This window comes from Colletotrichum orchidophilum, assembly GCF_001831195.1.
Source record: "Colletotrichum orchidophilum strain IMI 309357 chromosome Unknown Scaffold_51.1, whole genome shotgun sequence".
In the NCBI taxonomy this organism is placed as follows: domain Eukaryota; kingdom Fungi; phylum Ascomycota; class Sordariomycetes; order Glomerellales; family Glomerellaceae; genus Colletotrichum; species Colletotrichum orchidophilum.
Window position 1 is genome coordinate 133534 of NW_019173007.1, and position 15499 is coordinate 149032.

The window sequence follows — 15499 nt, forward strand, 5'->3', positions numbered from 1 at the left end:
GGAGGTGAGAAGACGGAAAGAAGAAAGAGAGACACATAAAGGTGGAAGCGTGTGCCTGGGAGATTGGGATGCGATTAGGTAGGTCAGGTAGGTACCGTTTCTTGAGGATCCTTCCTCGTCCACGGTTCCCGCAGCAGCTGGGTGCACCCACACCTCCACGAAATTAACGATTTAGTGGGGTTGCGCGGCGATAGGTGACAAGTAGAGGCGCTGAGAGGCCTGCGCCTCTTCGTCTCCTCGTCGGTTGATGTGTGAGCACTGAGCTTGCTTTGCCTTTCTTCTGACAACGATCTCCTTCGGCACGTCTTAATAAAACTGGTTAGCGCCAGAGAGTGTCCCAGGAAGAAGGTGAATGGGCATCGATTATTTTCTTCTTGCTTCTTTCTAAGCTTTCATGGCTTGTTCAGCCAAACTCTCGTATCGGACGACGCAGGTTCATCAACCAAACGAAGCGCAATTACTCCTCAACAATCCACTCAAGCGCGTGATCTCAGCTGGCGGGAGCTTCCGATCAGTGATATTTCATGATGGGGCCAGGTGACATCCCCTTTACCATCTGCTGGGCTGGGATAGCTGGAGCAAATAAATAACGGACCAAGGACCGGGGGAGCTTGGTGTAAACTGGGCTCTGGTGAGGCGTAACCCGGACGGATTGAGGGAATCCGCGGGGTACTCTGGCTGTTCGGGTTCGGGGACAATGTGGCGCAGGCCACTGACGCGCAACCCCCCACCGGCAAGGATGGCGTCCAGCGCCTCGGCCGCGCAGTGACCACCTGCTGACAATGTCACTTTTATTTTCATTGGAAGGAAAGCGGTTTAGAAGGAAAGGACTGGCTGGGCTGGGACGGGACCGGCCCACCCGGCTCCAGTTCCATCCGAGCAGTTCCAGCCTCGCCTTTGTGAAGAAAGACGCATCGGCCCCCGAAACCTCCGTCGTCATTGGTTTCGCCGCCAGAATCAACCCCATCTATATCCTCATCAGCAAAACTCACGAACTACGAGCTACGAAACATAAACCACCGCGCGCTGCTTTATGATAATTTTCCTAGTCCAACGAAGCAGATATCACCTGGGAGACTGCCCTTCATAACGATAAAGAGAAAAAGCATTACCGCGCCGAATCATAATTCACTCCCAACGACTGCAATCACACACCTGCGAAGCTCGGCGATCTCGCACGCGCGGCCACTCGACATAAGCCTCAGCGGGGAGAAACGAAACAAGGGAATCACTTGCAGTGCTTGGGTTTTCGGGTTTGCGTCGCCATCACCGGTTCTCGTCAATCCCCCATCGAAGAAAAATAATCGCCCCTATTTCCCCAAGAACCAAAAGAATCCTGCAAAAATGTCAGAAGCCTACGAGCGCGAACGCCAAAACAACGCCCGTCTGGACGAGCTCTCGGCAAAGGTTTCCGCCCTCAGAGGTGTTACCGTCGACATTTACGACAATGCGCGCGCCCACGAAGTCATTGACAGCACGGTATGTTTCCTCGTCATCTTCTTCTATTTGGCTCCCCTTTACTCTTCTCCTCCCCTTTTTCAACGTTCCGTTGGTAGAACTCTTTGGTATAATATGATGAGGAACATTGGTCCGTGTTTCGGAGGCAGCCTCAAGACCTGCTATTTGACGACAGAACCAGCACTTTGTTGCAACTCTGACCCCCCTGACATCCTGCCCAAATGCTATCCACAGATACCGCAGCAGTTTGCCTGAGGATAGTTCACTGACAAGACATCGTGGCCATCTAGTCCGAGACCTTCTCCTCCATGTCGACCCAGCTCAAAGGCTCCGCCGGCCGGTTAACCCGCATGGCTGCCTCCGGAAATAAGGTCGCCATCCTCAAGCTGTCGGGCATCATCATTGGCATCTTTATTGTTCTCTACTATATCGCCAAGTTATTCTTGTGAGAAGACGATTTCAAAACGGGCTTGGTCTCGCTACAGGCAGGCGAAGTGCATAAAATCAGACGAGGCATGGGAGAAGCAAACGACGAGACGAGGAGATCTACGATGGATGGACAATCACGTCGACTTCAAGTATGGAGTCCCGAATGTTCTCGGATTCAAATAACGGAGTAAAAGGGGAGGTCCAACCCGACAACAGGCCTCAGCATCAACATGAAGGGAAGCAAACATAACGGGAGTATTCTGATATAAGGTATCACGGGCGTGGATGTTCAAATACCCTGCGCATGGATTCGGAGTTTGGGGGGTAGCACGGCGGCGACTGACTGACTGATTGTATCAACACTTCCCAGGAGCAACTAAGCAAGGCGCGCACAATTAATTGTTTCATGTTTCAAAAACTTGGTTTCTTCTTTTGCTTCAAAGTTTCTGGTTAATTCTCCATCTATGACGCTTTTGCAATCGAATTACACTTGCCATGAGACTCGTTCACCCTCTCTACCCCCAGCTTGTCGTCACGTTTTCATCGAGTGTCTATGTGCCCAACGTAATTGATGGGCCGGCTGATATGGGTTGCAGAACCACGTCCAACCTCCTCGGGACCTATGCTCCCTTTGGTGTGCTCGCAATTTACTGCCAAACATTTGAGAAGAGGTCCTCACTGCCGCCTCCAACAGGCTTTGCTGAACCGGAGCCAGCCGCCGGCTCGGTGCTGCTTGTCCATCCACCAAACTCCTCGTCCGCCGCAACCTTGGGTGCGGCGCTGAAGCCGCCGGACGCTCCGGGAACAATCGGTGTATTAGCGAATGACCCAGTGGACAAACCGGAGGAGCCCCATCCGCCAAAGTCACCTGCGCCTCCGAGCGCAGGCTTCGGCGCTTCCGCAGGCTTGGGCGCGGCTGGCGCCGCAGCCGTCGTGTTCGTGTCGGGCGTGCTCCAGGCGTTGGAGCCCCAGACGTCAGAGCCTGACCAGTTTCCTGAGCTGATTGTGCTGGGGGCGGCGGCGGCAGGGGTGGGTGCGGGAGAAGGTGCCTTGGGTTGAGAGAGGTTGAAAACTGAGCTGGACGCGGGAGCGGGAGAGGGTTTGCTGGGGGCAGCGGCGGGTTGAGAGGGAGCGGACAGGTCGAACAGGTCTCCCATGGAAGACGTCGGCTGAGCGGGTTTAGGCTGAGCTGCGGCCGGCGCCGGGGAGCTGGACCAGCCAAATCCACCGAAGCCGCTGTTGGACGGCTGCTTCTGGTGCGCAGCGGGCGCGGGTGCCGCCGCGGGCTTGGAGTCGAAGAAGCTTCCGCCGGTGAGACCGCCAAAAGCACTTGATGATGATGCGGGCGGTGGTGATCTGCTGCTGCTGACAGGGCTGGACAGACTTGCGAATGGGTCTGCCTGGACCGGCTTGGGGCTGCTGGTGTTGGAGAAGCTGAGGCTGCTGAAGGCGTCGTTCATGCCGCCAAAGGACTGCTGCTGCTGATGCCCAAAGGTAGGCGAGGGCATACCGCCGAATGCGCCGCTTTGGGCCTGGGGCGCTTGTTGCTGCTGGTGGGGTTGCGGTCGCGGGGCGGAGGCGTAAAGGGACAAGATGGATTGTTTGAGGTCTGGTCTTGAGGTTCCTCCCATTCCACCGGTGTTGCTGGTGCTGGCGGGACGAGGGGGAGCAGCGGGCTCGCCGAAGAAGTCCAAGCCCAAGAGGGAATCCTTGGTGCTCGTGGCCTTGGGGGGAGCGGGATCGGATTTCGGGGGCACCTTACCGGGCTGTGGTCCGGCTGTGCTTGCTCTGGGGATGGGATCATCGCCACCGATAAGATCGATTTGCGGCTGCGGGGCAGCGACATTTCTTGGGGGCGCCGCCGACTTCCCGACCGAACTCTTGCGGACTGATTCTCTGCGCTCGACATTCTGCTTCTCCTTGACTAGGCTCAAGGGCACATCGTCATCGCCGTCTACGTCAAGGCTGGCGGGGTCTGGAATGGGGCCGTCCATCGTCCATCTCTTGAGCTCGTATTTGGTGCGGATAAAGTTCTCAATCTTCGATTCGGAGGGGACGTGGCCGGGTGCCAGCTTAGCCTCCCAATATTTGTTCGCGCGCGCATTGCCCCAGCTAAGGATGCTTCGAAGTTGTTCATCTGTCCAGGAATCGAGATCAACAGACTTGACTCTGCTGATGTGCGTACCCATGCCGCGGTGAATGCCCGAACACCGGATGCAGATAAAGACGCCCAGGTTCCAACTGGCCCATCGCGGGTCTACATTTATGACACAGTCAGCCCTAGACCCAGGGTAGATCGAAACGATCAATTGCCTCAGACGTACGCTTGTTCTTTTTGCAGTCGGAGCATACTTTATTGCACTCCAATTTCAAGAGACTCTTGATGGTCTGCTGGTTTTGGGCCGCTCTCTCGGCGGCGGGATTAGGCGGTCTTCTAGACATGGTGGCCTTTGCTTGATATGTAACAGACGGACGGACGACTAGATAGCCTGCAGCGGGAAAGAAGTTGCGATTCGGAGGGCGACTAATTTATTGTGTCGTGGCGGCAGGTGTAATCGTAGAAAGGGGCAAGCAGCGCAAGATCGCAGCAGAGTTGACAAGCTGGACCTTGAACGTCGTGGGCCTGTGATTAATATTATGAAATGCCCACTGACTCCACGCTGCGCTGATACCGGCCAGGTAAGGGGCAACTGGGGTCGAGACCCGTAGAATTCGTCCCTGCCTAAGGCAGTGATGACGGCAGTGGAGGTGGGGTCCTCGCCGTGGAGTGCGGTGACATGCTCTGGCAGTTGCCTCCGGTCGGTTGACAGGTGCCCGTACAATGGCAAGTTGGTTGCGTCTAAGTCGTGCTATAATTGATTCAAAGCATCCTCCACGGCCCGGATCCTGCCATTGGTCATCGTTGACATTCACCTTTCTTTGCGAGTTCCTTTCATTTATTTATAGATATAGCCAGTGTAACTACTCGTTCTCACACTGAAAGAAAAGGTTTATGTACGTAGCGAGGTATTGGCCTACAGCATTCTTGCGCTAGGGCCGCGTCAAGAGAGTTTGGAACAGAGCAAGATAATGCGCGGAAGAACTAAAATATTAGACAAGATGTCTGACAATAAGGTAGACTCGCACACCGATAGCGCTCTGCTGATTTTCGATGGTTTACACGCCGAAGACCTCCAATATGCCGGAATCAAGTAGATCTCCGGCTACCCGCCTTAGGCAGCCGAGTAACAAACGCTGCCGCGCTCGCTATTGAGTAGCTGCCTGCATATAGAATGACCAAAAGTGTAACTGTGATGGCTGTTGAAGCGATTCGGTCTTTGCCGGACTAGTTATTGTACATATATACACTCATTTGGTGTGGTTTAATGCAAGATCAGTACTTGGAACTCTGGCGTGGGAGAATCGACTATAGACAAATCTAGCGAAGGCCTTGCCCACGACCTTTAATCTCCTGGCCTGCGAAATCTCATGTCAGTGTTCTGTCAGTATACGGCAGCTTGTCCAGTTGTGGTTGTCTTAATTGTTAGCCTGTAATGTCGACTATTTCCCATGAAAGGAGTGCAGCAGAGACTATCCTGGTCACAGAAATTTGTCTCAGAAAGGCATCACTCCAGCATCATGTAGACAATCTCCAGAGCCTCCGTGTTTCCCTGTCATCTCTCGCGAGAGTGCGATGATCCTATTGGCACCTTGATGTAATTGACCATCCAACGGCAAGAGCGCCAGCAGATCTCTCCTCGGACCTGCAACAGCACCAAAGATCGCCCCCCTTGCGTCGTGTGGGTTGCAGTCCGCCTGGATGCTCAGCGCTCCTCCAATTGAGCATACGTCGGCAGCGCTTGCCTCAGCCAGCATGGATGGCTGCAAACGTGCCGCGGAGCAATATACGTCGGAGCATGTAAGCCGCCCAGTAAAAGTTGCGGGGGCGGGACGCCGGTGCATTAGCTGAACGTGGGGGAAGTGAGGGGTCGCGCGTTCTCGAATCGACCTTGCACCTTAATCCGTCGCATCTTGAGGCCTCTCCAATAGCTTCTCCCTTCGTCATAGGTAGGACGTCTCTCGTGTCCGCGTCTGTTCATCCTCCGGCGTCATATCCCGCATCGGACGTCCAGCTTAGCACATGCCATTAGCTGAGCCAATGTGTCCTGCTCATGGAGGGGCGCGACACCGCTTCCCGTCTATTTCGGAGTGTGTCCCTGGAGATCCGGCCCAAACATGCAGCCTTCTATCCGTCGTGGCAACTTTGACATCGGACGTAGCCAGCAGTGCGGGGGATATTTAGTACTTAACCTTAGCCGGCTGCCGTGTTTGTGAATTTGTTTGGCGTGTTCGAAATTCCTCGATCCGACCTCAGCCTTTCTGATAAGTCGGTCATTGCCCTTCTTCCCATCGAATTCGCGACCAGTTGAACTATTCTTTACCCAATATTATTCGTCAGTCATGGTTCCCTCTGCAATCGAGAAGATCACATCGACTGTGTCGTCCTTTTCTTCTGACAGACTCCGGATCCTTGTCCCTGAAAAGGTCTCTTCAGATGGTCTCGCCCTATTGAAAGACAAATATGATGTTGACAACCGCGCCGGTTTGTCTCCAGAGGAGCTCATTGATGCGATCCCCAACTACCACGCATTGATTGTGCGATCTGAGACAAAAGTGAACGCGAATGTGCTTGCTGCCGGCAGAAAGCTCCGCGTGGTCGCACGAGCCGGCGTAGGCGTGGACAACATTGATGTCGACGCAGCGACAAATCATGGTATCATTGTCGTCAATTCGCCTTCCGGTAACATCGTTGCCGCTGCCGAGCACACCATTGCCCTCCTCCTCGCCACGGCCCGCAATGTTGGCCGCGCAGATACCACAATGAAGGATGGAAAGTGGGAGAGAGGCAAACTAGTCGGAGTTGAGGTTGGCAGCAAGACCCTTGGTATCATCGGCCTCGGCAAGGTGGGAATGAAGGTTGCCCGAATGGCCATCGGCCTCGGAATGAAAGTGAAAGCGGTCGATCCATACGCCAGCGCTGAGATTGCTGGTCAGGCCAACGTCGAATTGGTACCTGACCTCAAGGGTCTTCTGCCCGTTGTAGACTTCTTGAGTATCCACACCCCGCTGATGGCGAGCACACTTGACTTGCTCAAAGAGGAGGAGTTCCAGCAAATGAAGAAGACAGCCAGGGTCCTGAACGTTGCGAGAGGGGGCGTGTATAACGAAGCTGCACTCCTTCGTGCTTTGGACGAGGGATGGATCGCCGGAGCTGGTCTCGACGTCTTCACGGCAGAGCCACCCGTGGCCGAGTCGACAGCCTCTCAGCTGACCCGGCACCCCAAGGTGGTTGCCACCCCGCACCTGGGGGCATCCACTGTCGAGGCTCAAGAGAATGTTTCAATGGATGTCTGTACACAGGTGGCCGAAATCCTCCGCGGTGGATTGCCGACGGCAGCTGTCAATGCACCATTGATTATGCCGGAGGAATATCGCAAGTTGCAACCGTTTGTACGTCTTATCGAGACGATGGGCGGGCTATACACGCAGCACTTTGTTGGTAGTAGAGGTGGTATGGTTGGTGGCCGAAAGTTCGAGCTCATCTATCAGGGCGACCTGGCAGGCATCTCCAACACACGACCGTTGTATGCCGCGCTGGTGAAGGGACTCGTCTCATCCATCAGCGACTCGGGCGGACGAGACGTGAACATTGTGAATGCCAGCCTGACTGCCAAGGAGAAAGGCATCATCATCAGCGAGACGCACAGTGGGGAGGTGAAGAATGCAGTGTATGCCAGCTTGGTGACGCTCCGGTCACATGGTGAGGATGGCGAGCAGGTCATCGAGGGGTACGTGTCGGGGCAGAGCATCTACATCTCGAAGCTGGACCGATTCAGCGCAACCTTCCAGCCGCATGGAACGATGTTGGTTCTGCACAACTATGACGAGCCGGGCAAGATTGGTGGCGTCGGAATGGTGCTGGGTCGGCACGGTATCAATATCACCTTCATGCAGGTGGCCAGCTTGGACGGGGAGGAAAGGAAGGCGGAAGGAGGCAACGAGGCGCTGATGATATTGGGTGTCAAGGGGGAGATAAGCGGTAACGTGGTGGATGATTTGCAGCGAGAAGAGGGTATCTTGAACGTGAGCTTGGTGCGGTTGTGAGGAGGGGTGGTTTGTTTCCCGGTCGAACTGTAGATGATGAATATAAAGTCGAGTGGATTCCACTCTGCATGGGCTATTTGTCGTTGACTCTACGGATGCAAGACGTGGACAGGAGCGAAGGTGGTCACTAGACCCCCACGAGTTCGTGGAGCTTGGCAGCATTTGTGATCTTATTGGCGAGTTGCGGAGCTCAATGGGGAGGCGGCATGAGGGAAATAGGTAAGGTAATTGAGGTGGGGACAACTTATTGCTATTGCAACACTAGCGGGTGGGCATTTTAGTGCCTAACCAGATCATTGACAACCTGGAATATTAAGGTTTGCCAATTTTGTCACGAGAGGCACGAGATCTCTTGCCGTATTTTCACACTCGCAGCAAGATACCGACGCGTTGCAAGAGCTAGGGTACCGGCAGAAAAAAAAAGGACCCATTTGCTCATACTATCGCAACTCTTGCGACAATCTGTCTGCACATCTGAAGTTTAATGCAAACCTCCGCAGTAACTGCACACAACATCTGACTTGGGGAAATTCTCGAAAGCGGGTCAATGTCACGTCAAGGTCTGTGAGAAAGCGACGAAGGCACGTGTTACGCGGCACGCCCTCGCCAACTTGAAGTTCCATTGCCGACCTTGAGATCCTATCTCGGCACTAGCAATTCAGAGTGTACAAATTGTCGAGCAGAAGGACCGACTGACGTGTTTCGGTGTCGAGTTTTGCTAGATCCTGACACGGTAACATTCGTGGTGTTCCTCAAGCTACCTTATTTCTGCACAATGTGAGCTTTGGCTGGTGTCAGATGGTATTGGGCAGCAAGCTTGTATTGTCAAACGGAAAAACTGAGGCGAGGTACATGGTCCTGTGCTCGCAGTGGTTCGTGCCCAGACGCAAGGTAACCTCGATAGGAGGAGACAAGGAACAGGCTAGGGAACTAGTCCAATTGCACCCATCAGAGTTTTTGGACATGTGCGGATGGATAGGCAGGCCTTGACATTGGGGTCGACCCTGACATGGAGCTTTCAACTTAGAGGGAGCTCTCAGGTGGTCATTTGCGACTTCACTCAGCTCCATCTACGAGGAGAGCATATCCCTTCGAGGACACTCATGGACACTCATAGGCACTCATACAGTCAGTCTCATTACGCCTTATATGATTTACCCCGGATTTTGCACGATCCCGGCTCATGGAATGACTCGACCAAAGTATCGCGGCAAAAAAGGCAAAAGGCGGGGCGGGTGAGACTGAGGTTGTGAGGGAAAATGCGCAACACAGACTTTTGCCCATTCCGAATAGCCGAATTCAAGGACCTCCAGACAATTTGCATGCCAGTGCGGACGTTCTTGAGGTCTCTGCGGCAATGATGCATCGATGATTCTCCTAGTGCTCGCATCGTAACGACCCGCCCCTCGACCGTTGATGACGCCAAGCTTGTGCGCCACCGGAGCAACTGATTGGCTGGTCTGAGTAGCACACCAACGAGACAGAGAGAAAGAAGCAAAGCTTCCGGCCACAGGTGCCCCTCGGCCCTCCACACCGTGGAGGTACATCTCACCTCCCGGCACACTCATGTTTTCTCCGACTTCATCAGCTCTTGCTCCAAGTCTCCATCTGTGCGTTTTTCCATTAATTTTTCACCTTCGCAACTCTCGTCCCTCAAACATTCCTACACTCTATACAGCTCCATCACAGAACGCCTCGCATCTCGAACAAAGTGCTACAAAACCCATCTGCAAGACGCCGTCACTCGAACCATCGCTACCCACACCAGCATCCACTCGTCTTCCGATCTTGGCTCGTTTGGTGGAGCTCGCCCGCTCGCCTTGTGCACTTCCGTACGCACAGGCTACATAAAGTAGCTGCAGGTAAACAGAGTGGAGTGCAGCCACCTTACCACCCTGACTTTGCCCCGTTTCTCGCCCGTCTCCCGCGTCCGCAGCATAAAATGTGCTCTTGACTTCGCTGCTTTTCCACGCGCTCCACGACACTCTCACGACATCCGATTTCTCAATTGACGAGCCGAGTATTATGGCCACAAGGGGAGTCGTCCCGACACGACGGGGCAACAATGCCGGAGGCTTCGGCGTCTTCCGCACCGCCGTTCTCGGTCTTACCAAAGCCTTGACGCTGGGCGTTTCCTCTGTCGCCGCTGCGCCCATTCACGCGAGAGGCCATCACGACGAAGAGCCTGAGGCCGGCGAAGCTTTTTGGCCCCTCATGGGCGCCTCCATTGCTCTGGTTTTGCTGGGGGGTGCATTTGCAGGTCTGACCATCGCGTAAGTCACCGTGATGCCCTCATCTACCATCGAGTCGTGTTTGTTTGCTAACCTTGGCACGTAGCCTGATGGGACAGGACAGCATCTACCTCCAGGTTGTCGCCGGCGACCCCGATGAATCGCAATCCAAAAACGCCAAACGCGTCTACGATCTTTTAAAGAAGGGCAAGCATTGGGTTTTGGTCACTTTGCTTCTCTCCAACGTCATTGTCAATGAATCGCTACCCGTTGTTTTGGATCGCTGTCTTGGTGGAGGTGTTGAGGCCGTCGTTGGCAGTACTGTCCTCATTGGTACGTTGAAGCAGATCTTGAGGATCGGGAGACCTTTACTCACATACTGGCAGTCATTTTCGGCGAAGTCGTACCTCAATCCGTCTGCGTTCGATACGGTCTCCAAATCGGTGGCTACATGTCCAAGCCTGTGCTTTTGCTCATGTGGCTTATGGCGCCCGTGGCTTGGCCTACTGCGAAGCTTCTCGACTGGGCTCTGGGCGAGGACCACGGCACCGTTTACAAGAAGAGTGGCCTCAAGACTCTGGTCACTCTGCATAAGTCCCTCGGCGAGGTTGGCGAACGCTTGAACCAGGACGAGGTTACCATCATCAGTGCTGTTTTGGACCTGAAGGACAAACCCGTCGAAAATGTCATGACCCCCATGGACGACGTTTTCGTCATGGCCGAGGATACAGTTTTGGACGAGAAGACTATGGACCAGATTCTGTCCGAGGGCTACTCCCGTATTCCCATCCATGCCACTGGAAAGCCAACCGACTTCGTGGGAATGCTTCTTGTCAAGATTCTCATCACGTACGACCCTGAAGATTGTCTGCAGGTCAAGGATTTCCCCTTGGCGACGCTTCCCGAGACCCGTCCTGAGACGAGCTGCTTGGACATTGTCAACTTCTTCCAGGAGGGCAAGTCGCATATGGTCCTGGTATCCGAGTACCCCGGTGCCGACTACGGCGCCATTGGTGTTGTCACGCTTGAAGATGTCATTGAGGAGCTTATCGGAGAGTAAGTTTTTTAACAATTGCATCGGAGAATATCTACTGACCCACAACAGGGAAATTATTGATGAATCTGACGTCTACATTGACGTTCACAAGGCTATCCGTCGCATGACTCCCGCCCCCAAGGCCCGAATCACTAAGAGGACAGGCCAGCCGTCCCCTCGACCGATTCCCGAGAACGGTGATCTCATCGAATTTGGAGACGAGCCCCAACCCCCTTACGAACGCAACGGTTCCATCAGTGCGCTCAGCGATGCTCCGGAAATCCTATCGAGCAGCGCTCCTAGAACCACATTCCTTATGAGGAGAAGCTCGGCCGGACCTGACGGGCGTATGACGTCGTCTGCTGTTCCTGTGAAAGCCACCTTCGACGAGGCTAAGCAACACCTTAAACATCTCGGACCCTCCAATCGCGCGTCGAACCCCAAGAACACCAAGTCTACAACGGTCAAAATCAAGCCTGTCCAGACCGGCGCACCATTGTCGCAGATTCATAGCCCTTCGCCGAACCTTCGCCCTGCCTCTGTTGCCGGAGACATTAGCGAGGAGAGATTGGAGCATGATACGGACGAGCACACCCCGCTTATGCGTCCCAAGCTGACCGGAAAGGGTGGCGTCCATGCTATTCGTAAGAGCTATGGCGGGGCGGGCATGAGTGAGACTCAGGGTAGGCTCTCGAGTGCCGCTCACGATGCCGAGGACACCAAGGGCCCTGACGGAGTGAACTTGCCCCCCACCGTTCCCGAAAACGGCAGTCCCAAGGTCACTCGGAGTGCGAGCCCCGGAGCAGCACGAACGGACTTGACAATCATCGTCTCACCTGGTCGGGCAAGCAGCGCGACGAGTGTCACTGAAGTTATCGATGAAGGATCCTCCACCCCCAAACGCCGACCTCTTGTTCGAAGCGGTAGTATTAGCGAGAACGTGGTCGAGACTAGCAGTGGAGTGCGGAAGATCATTATCCAGGCCGCCAGCTCCGATTCTGATGAAGTCGGATCCAGGGGATCTAAGGGCTCTTCCGGACACCGCTCGCGGGCCACTATTCAGAGCAACAAGCAGTCTTCAAGTCATGATTCAGATGGCGAGGAGCACGAGAATGGCGATGGTGCATCCAGCACGGCTCAGAGCACCAGTAACAGCCAACAAGCAAGCAAGAAGAAGAACAGGAGGAAGAAGAGGAAAAACAAGTCGTAGAATGGATTGTCGTAGGTTTGCGTAGGCGTGCTGTCCCTGTATGATATCACATAGTAATTTGAGCAGTTGCGATTCACCGTAACCGTTTATCCACCGTTGTTCTTAAGTCAAGTTCCTAAACTACGAAATCTTCTGACGGCATGATGAGGAAGTCGACTTGTTGTATGTTTTATGTTCTATGTCTCTGTATTTATTTATCCTATATTCCACCACCCCTAACATCTTTTTCCGCCATCTCAATCATACCAAATAGCATTCATTCCGAATCCAGGTTCGGGGATACGCAATCTCGCAACACGGCCCAAGAACTCGTCCTGCCACCGGTAGATCTCGATCCAGCCCTCTTGGTCGTCCGTGAGGGCGAGCCACTCATCGCTCCAGTCGCACGGGCTGACGGCGTTGCTGTGGCCGCCGCTCGTGGGCGTGGGGTTGAGGCAGATCTGCCTCTCAATGTGGCCGCTGTCGTCAAGCTTGAAGGCGGCGATGTAGCCCGTCACGTCGAAGCTGTTTGAGCGGGCCGTGGCGAAGAGGTATTTGCCGCTGTGGGAGAGGGTGCAGACGTCGGAGCGGTACATTTTGGTCTTTGCGCCGGGGATACCCGGCGGGATCAGCGGAAAGGAGCGGTGCGTGTAGATGGGGAGGCGGGTGGCTGGGTCGATAACGTATTCGCTCAGGCGGTTGCCTGCCTCCATGAGGGCGTAGAGGTAGCGGCCCGTCGGGTGGATGGCGACCCAGCGGGGGTGGTCTCCCGGGTCCGGGGCGTCGACGGAGCCGACGAGCTCGAGCTCGGGGTTTTCGGACAAGGTCTTCTTGTGGACCCAGAGCTTGTTTGCGGTGAGGTCGGCGGAGTAGAGGTACGTCTCTGTCGGGTCAAAGACCATGCCGTGGATGCCCGTGTTGGGGTCGTAAGGGTAGTTTTGGACGTTTGTCTCGAGGGCCCCCGAGGGGGAGACGGAGAAGATGTTGCCGTGGGAGGCGTGCTTGTAGAAAGGGTTGCAGTAGACTGCGTAGGGCGGCTTCTGGGCCGCGAGGAGGAAGATTGCGCGGGTGTTTGTTGTTGAGAGGGCGGCGTTGGCTGGATGGGGATGTGTGTGTTAGTTGGGATTGGGTCGCGAGAGCCGCCAGATCGCGTGATATGGACATGGACCGGCTAGATAGCCTGCTTGCTACAAGGAGAATGGACTCACGGTCATGGGTCATGTCGTGAGAGGCTTCGTGGACAATTTCTGAGGGGCTCTTGACTGCGAAGCTGGCCCATTTCTTCATGGCGGCTCCGTAGAGGTTCTTCTTGTCGTGCTGTCGTGTGTGTATTTTGTGTGAGCCAACTTTCTTGGGAACAATCGAATTCTGCTAAGCTGATCCGAACTTACGCTGAAGGTCATCCATGATATCGGCTGGTCCTCGGGGATCTCGGTGCGCTTTACGAGCTCTAGGGTGAGCTTCTCGTCGTCAAAGGCAACGGTGAAGATGGCGCCTGGCGGAGTCCAGGTCCCGATCATGAGGTGGTGGATGGTCATCTTGGGCGTCGTTGAGAAGAACCTGGCTGGGGAACGTCTGGCTTGTAGGGCTGAGAGGAGGCGGGAAGATCGCGAGAGCATGGGCCGGAGAGGCGGTACGGAGGGGGAGGCCTTCACGAGAAGAGAAAGTGAAAAAAAGGATCCTCACGACGTTCGGAGAATTTAGGAGCGAAGATTTATGGCACGTCGGATGAGTTCCGCCGAGGTAAAGAGGAAGCTCCAGGGATATCGAGCTCCGATTGGCAAAACGTCACAATGGCCAGGTAAGGTAGCTACTCTTTACGAGAAACGTAGCAACGGAATCAAGTCAAGGGGAGGGAAGGTTGTAAAAAAGATGAAATGAAACCGAGATGACGAAAGATGTAAGGAAAAACGGTAGGCAAGTTGGTGTACCTTACAGCTGCTGGTCGTGCCCCTCGTCTCTGAACCCCGGACGACGACGACGAGGGGCCATGCAGCACCCGGTGCGTGGAGAAACGGACCCGCTTTTTGACAGTTCGAGTGTGGGGTCGGCGCAATTTGGAGGGGCTGCTCGGGAGATGTGGCGGTAATTAGGCGGAAGGTAATTGCTCCCGGCAGAGTGTTCTTCCCCCACCTCTGGGCAGTCAACTTCGACCAGCGCGCCGGAGTTGTGATTTTACGGACATCGCATGATCAGAAAGCCTCCTCTGCTGCTTTTGCCTTTGAGTCTCTGGAAAGAAGTGGGCTTGGGTTGCACGAGAGCAGTTGGGATCTCGTATGATTCAAGTAGGGAACATGATGCTGCGTTGCCTTGTGACAAGCGACGCTTAATGGGCTATTGTGCCAAGCGTTCATGTGCTACGCGCTCCGCGACGACTGCCGGGTCACCATGCCGAATTGTCGGGAGGTGCGTGCGAACCGGCGCATCGGCCGGGGACACACGAACCTCGGGAGCATCTTGGCAAGGTCCGCGCAGCAAATAAGAGCCAATATTGCAATTGACCAATCAATTCACCTGGAACATCCGAGCGGGGGGGCTTTCCTGACTGTCATTGACGTTCCCTGACTATCATGTTAGTCAAGGTCCCGGGACCAGCCACACTACCTTTCGCAAAGGGCCGATTTCGACTTCATCTAATGATCTATCCGTATCCGTACTCGTCCCTAGATTGTTAGACGAATCATGTTGAAAACGGGGCGAGTTCATCCTCCTTTCACTGTTCAAACTCTCAGACTAGTGACTTGGGAATATTCGCAACCTTCTTCCTTCTTGAAAACAACGACCGCACCAAATTTTGATGGCCTGCTCTAGCTATGGTCTTGTCAATACCAATGCGAGTGGTTGAGGAAGAACATTGGAAAATGGTTCCGACATTGCTGTATTTGAAGATGATCCAAACCGTTGAGGTAAGAAGGACAGTGCCTGTGGCGAAAGGAACGTAAAGCCACCAATTCGGATTAGATGCGAGGATGTTGACATTCATACCAAATCAGGTCTGACAAAGTCTAGAGT

General features: G+C 54.5%; 6 protein-coding genes across 6 annotated transcripts; 3 read left to right on the top strand and 3 right to left on the bottom strand.

Annotated features, from left to right (window-relative positions):
• Positions 1-511: 511 nt before the first annotated feature.
• CORC01_06681 (uncharacterized protein) lies at positions 512-940 on the bottom strand (the record flags this gene model as incomplete). Its single annotated transcript, XM_022618320.1, has 1 exon — positions 512-940. The coding sequence occupies one exon, from the start codon at positions 938-940 to the stop codon at positions 512-514; it is 429 nt and encodes a 142-aa protein (XP_022475164.1).
• A 404-nt stretch (positions 941-1344) lies between these two features.
• Positions 1345-1907, top strand: CORC01_06682 (uncharacterized protein; the record flags this gene model as incomplete). Its single annotated transcript, XM_022618321.1, has 2 exons — positions 1345-1479; positions 1749-1907. The coding sequence occupies 2 exons, from the start codon at positions 1345-1347 to the stop codon at positions 1905-1907; spliced, it is 294 nt and encodes a 97-aa protein (XP_022475165.1).
• A 627-nt stretch (positions 1908-2534) lies between these two features.
• CORC01_06683 (uncharacterized protein) lies at positions 2535-4329 on the bottom strand (the record flags this gene model as incomplete). Its single annotated transcript, XM_022618322.1, has 2 exons — positions 2535-4144; positions 4212-4329. The coding sequence occupies 2 exons, from the start codon at positions 4327-4329 to the stop codon at positions 2535-2537; spliced, it is 1728 nt and encodes a 575-aa protein (XP_022475166.1).
• Positions 4330-6327: 1998 nt separating this feature from the next.
• On the top strand, positions 6328-8031 carry CORC01_06684 (phosphoglycerate dehydrogenase; the record flags this gene model as incomplete). Its single annotated transcript, XM_022618323.1, has 1 exon — positions 6328-8031. One exon carries the CDS (start codon positions 6328-6330, stop codon positions 8029-8031), a length of 1704 nt encoding a protein of 567 aa, XP_022475167.1.
• Positions 8032-10056: 2025 nt separating this feature from the next.
• On the top strand, positions 10057-12508 carry CORC01_06685 (uncharacterized protein; the record flags this gene model as incomplete). Its single annotated transcript, XM_022618324.1, has 4 exons — positions 10057-10304; positions 10369-10595; positions 10649-11318; positions 11368-12508. 4 exons carry the CDS (start codon positions 10057-10059, stop codon positions 12506-12508), a joined length of 2286 nt encoding a protein of 761 aa, XP_022475168.1.
• Positions 12509-12744: 236 nt separating this feature from the next.
• On the bottom strand, positions 12745-14106 carry CORC01_06686 (carboxy-cis,cis-muconate cyclase; the record flags this gene model as incomplete). The annotated part of the gene is made up of 3 exons (XM_022618325.1): positions 12745-13583; positions 13696-13804; positions 13879-14106. The coding sequence occupies 3 exons, from the start codon at positions 14104-14106 to the stop codon at positions 12745-12747; spliced, it is 1176 nt and encodes a 391-aa protein (XP_022475169.1).
• Between the last annotated feature and the right edge of the window lie 1393 nt (positions 14107-15499).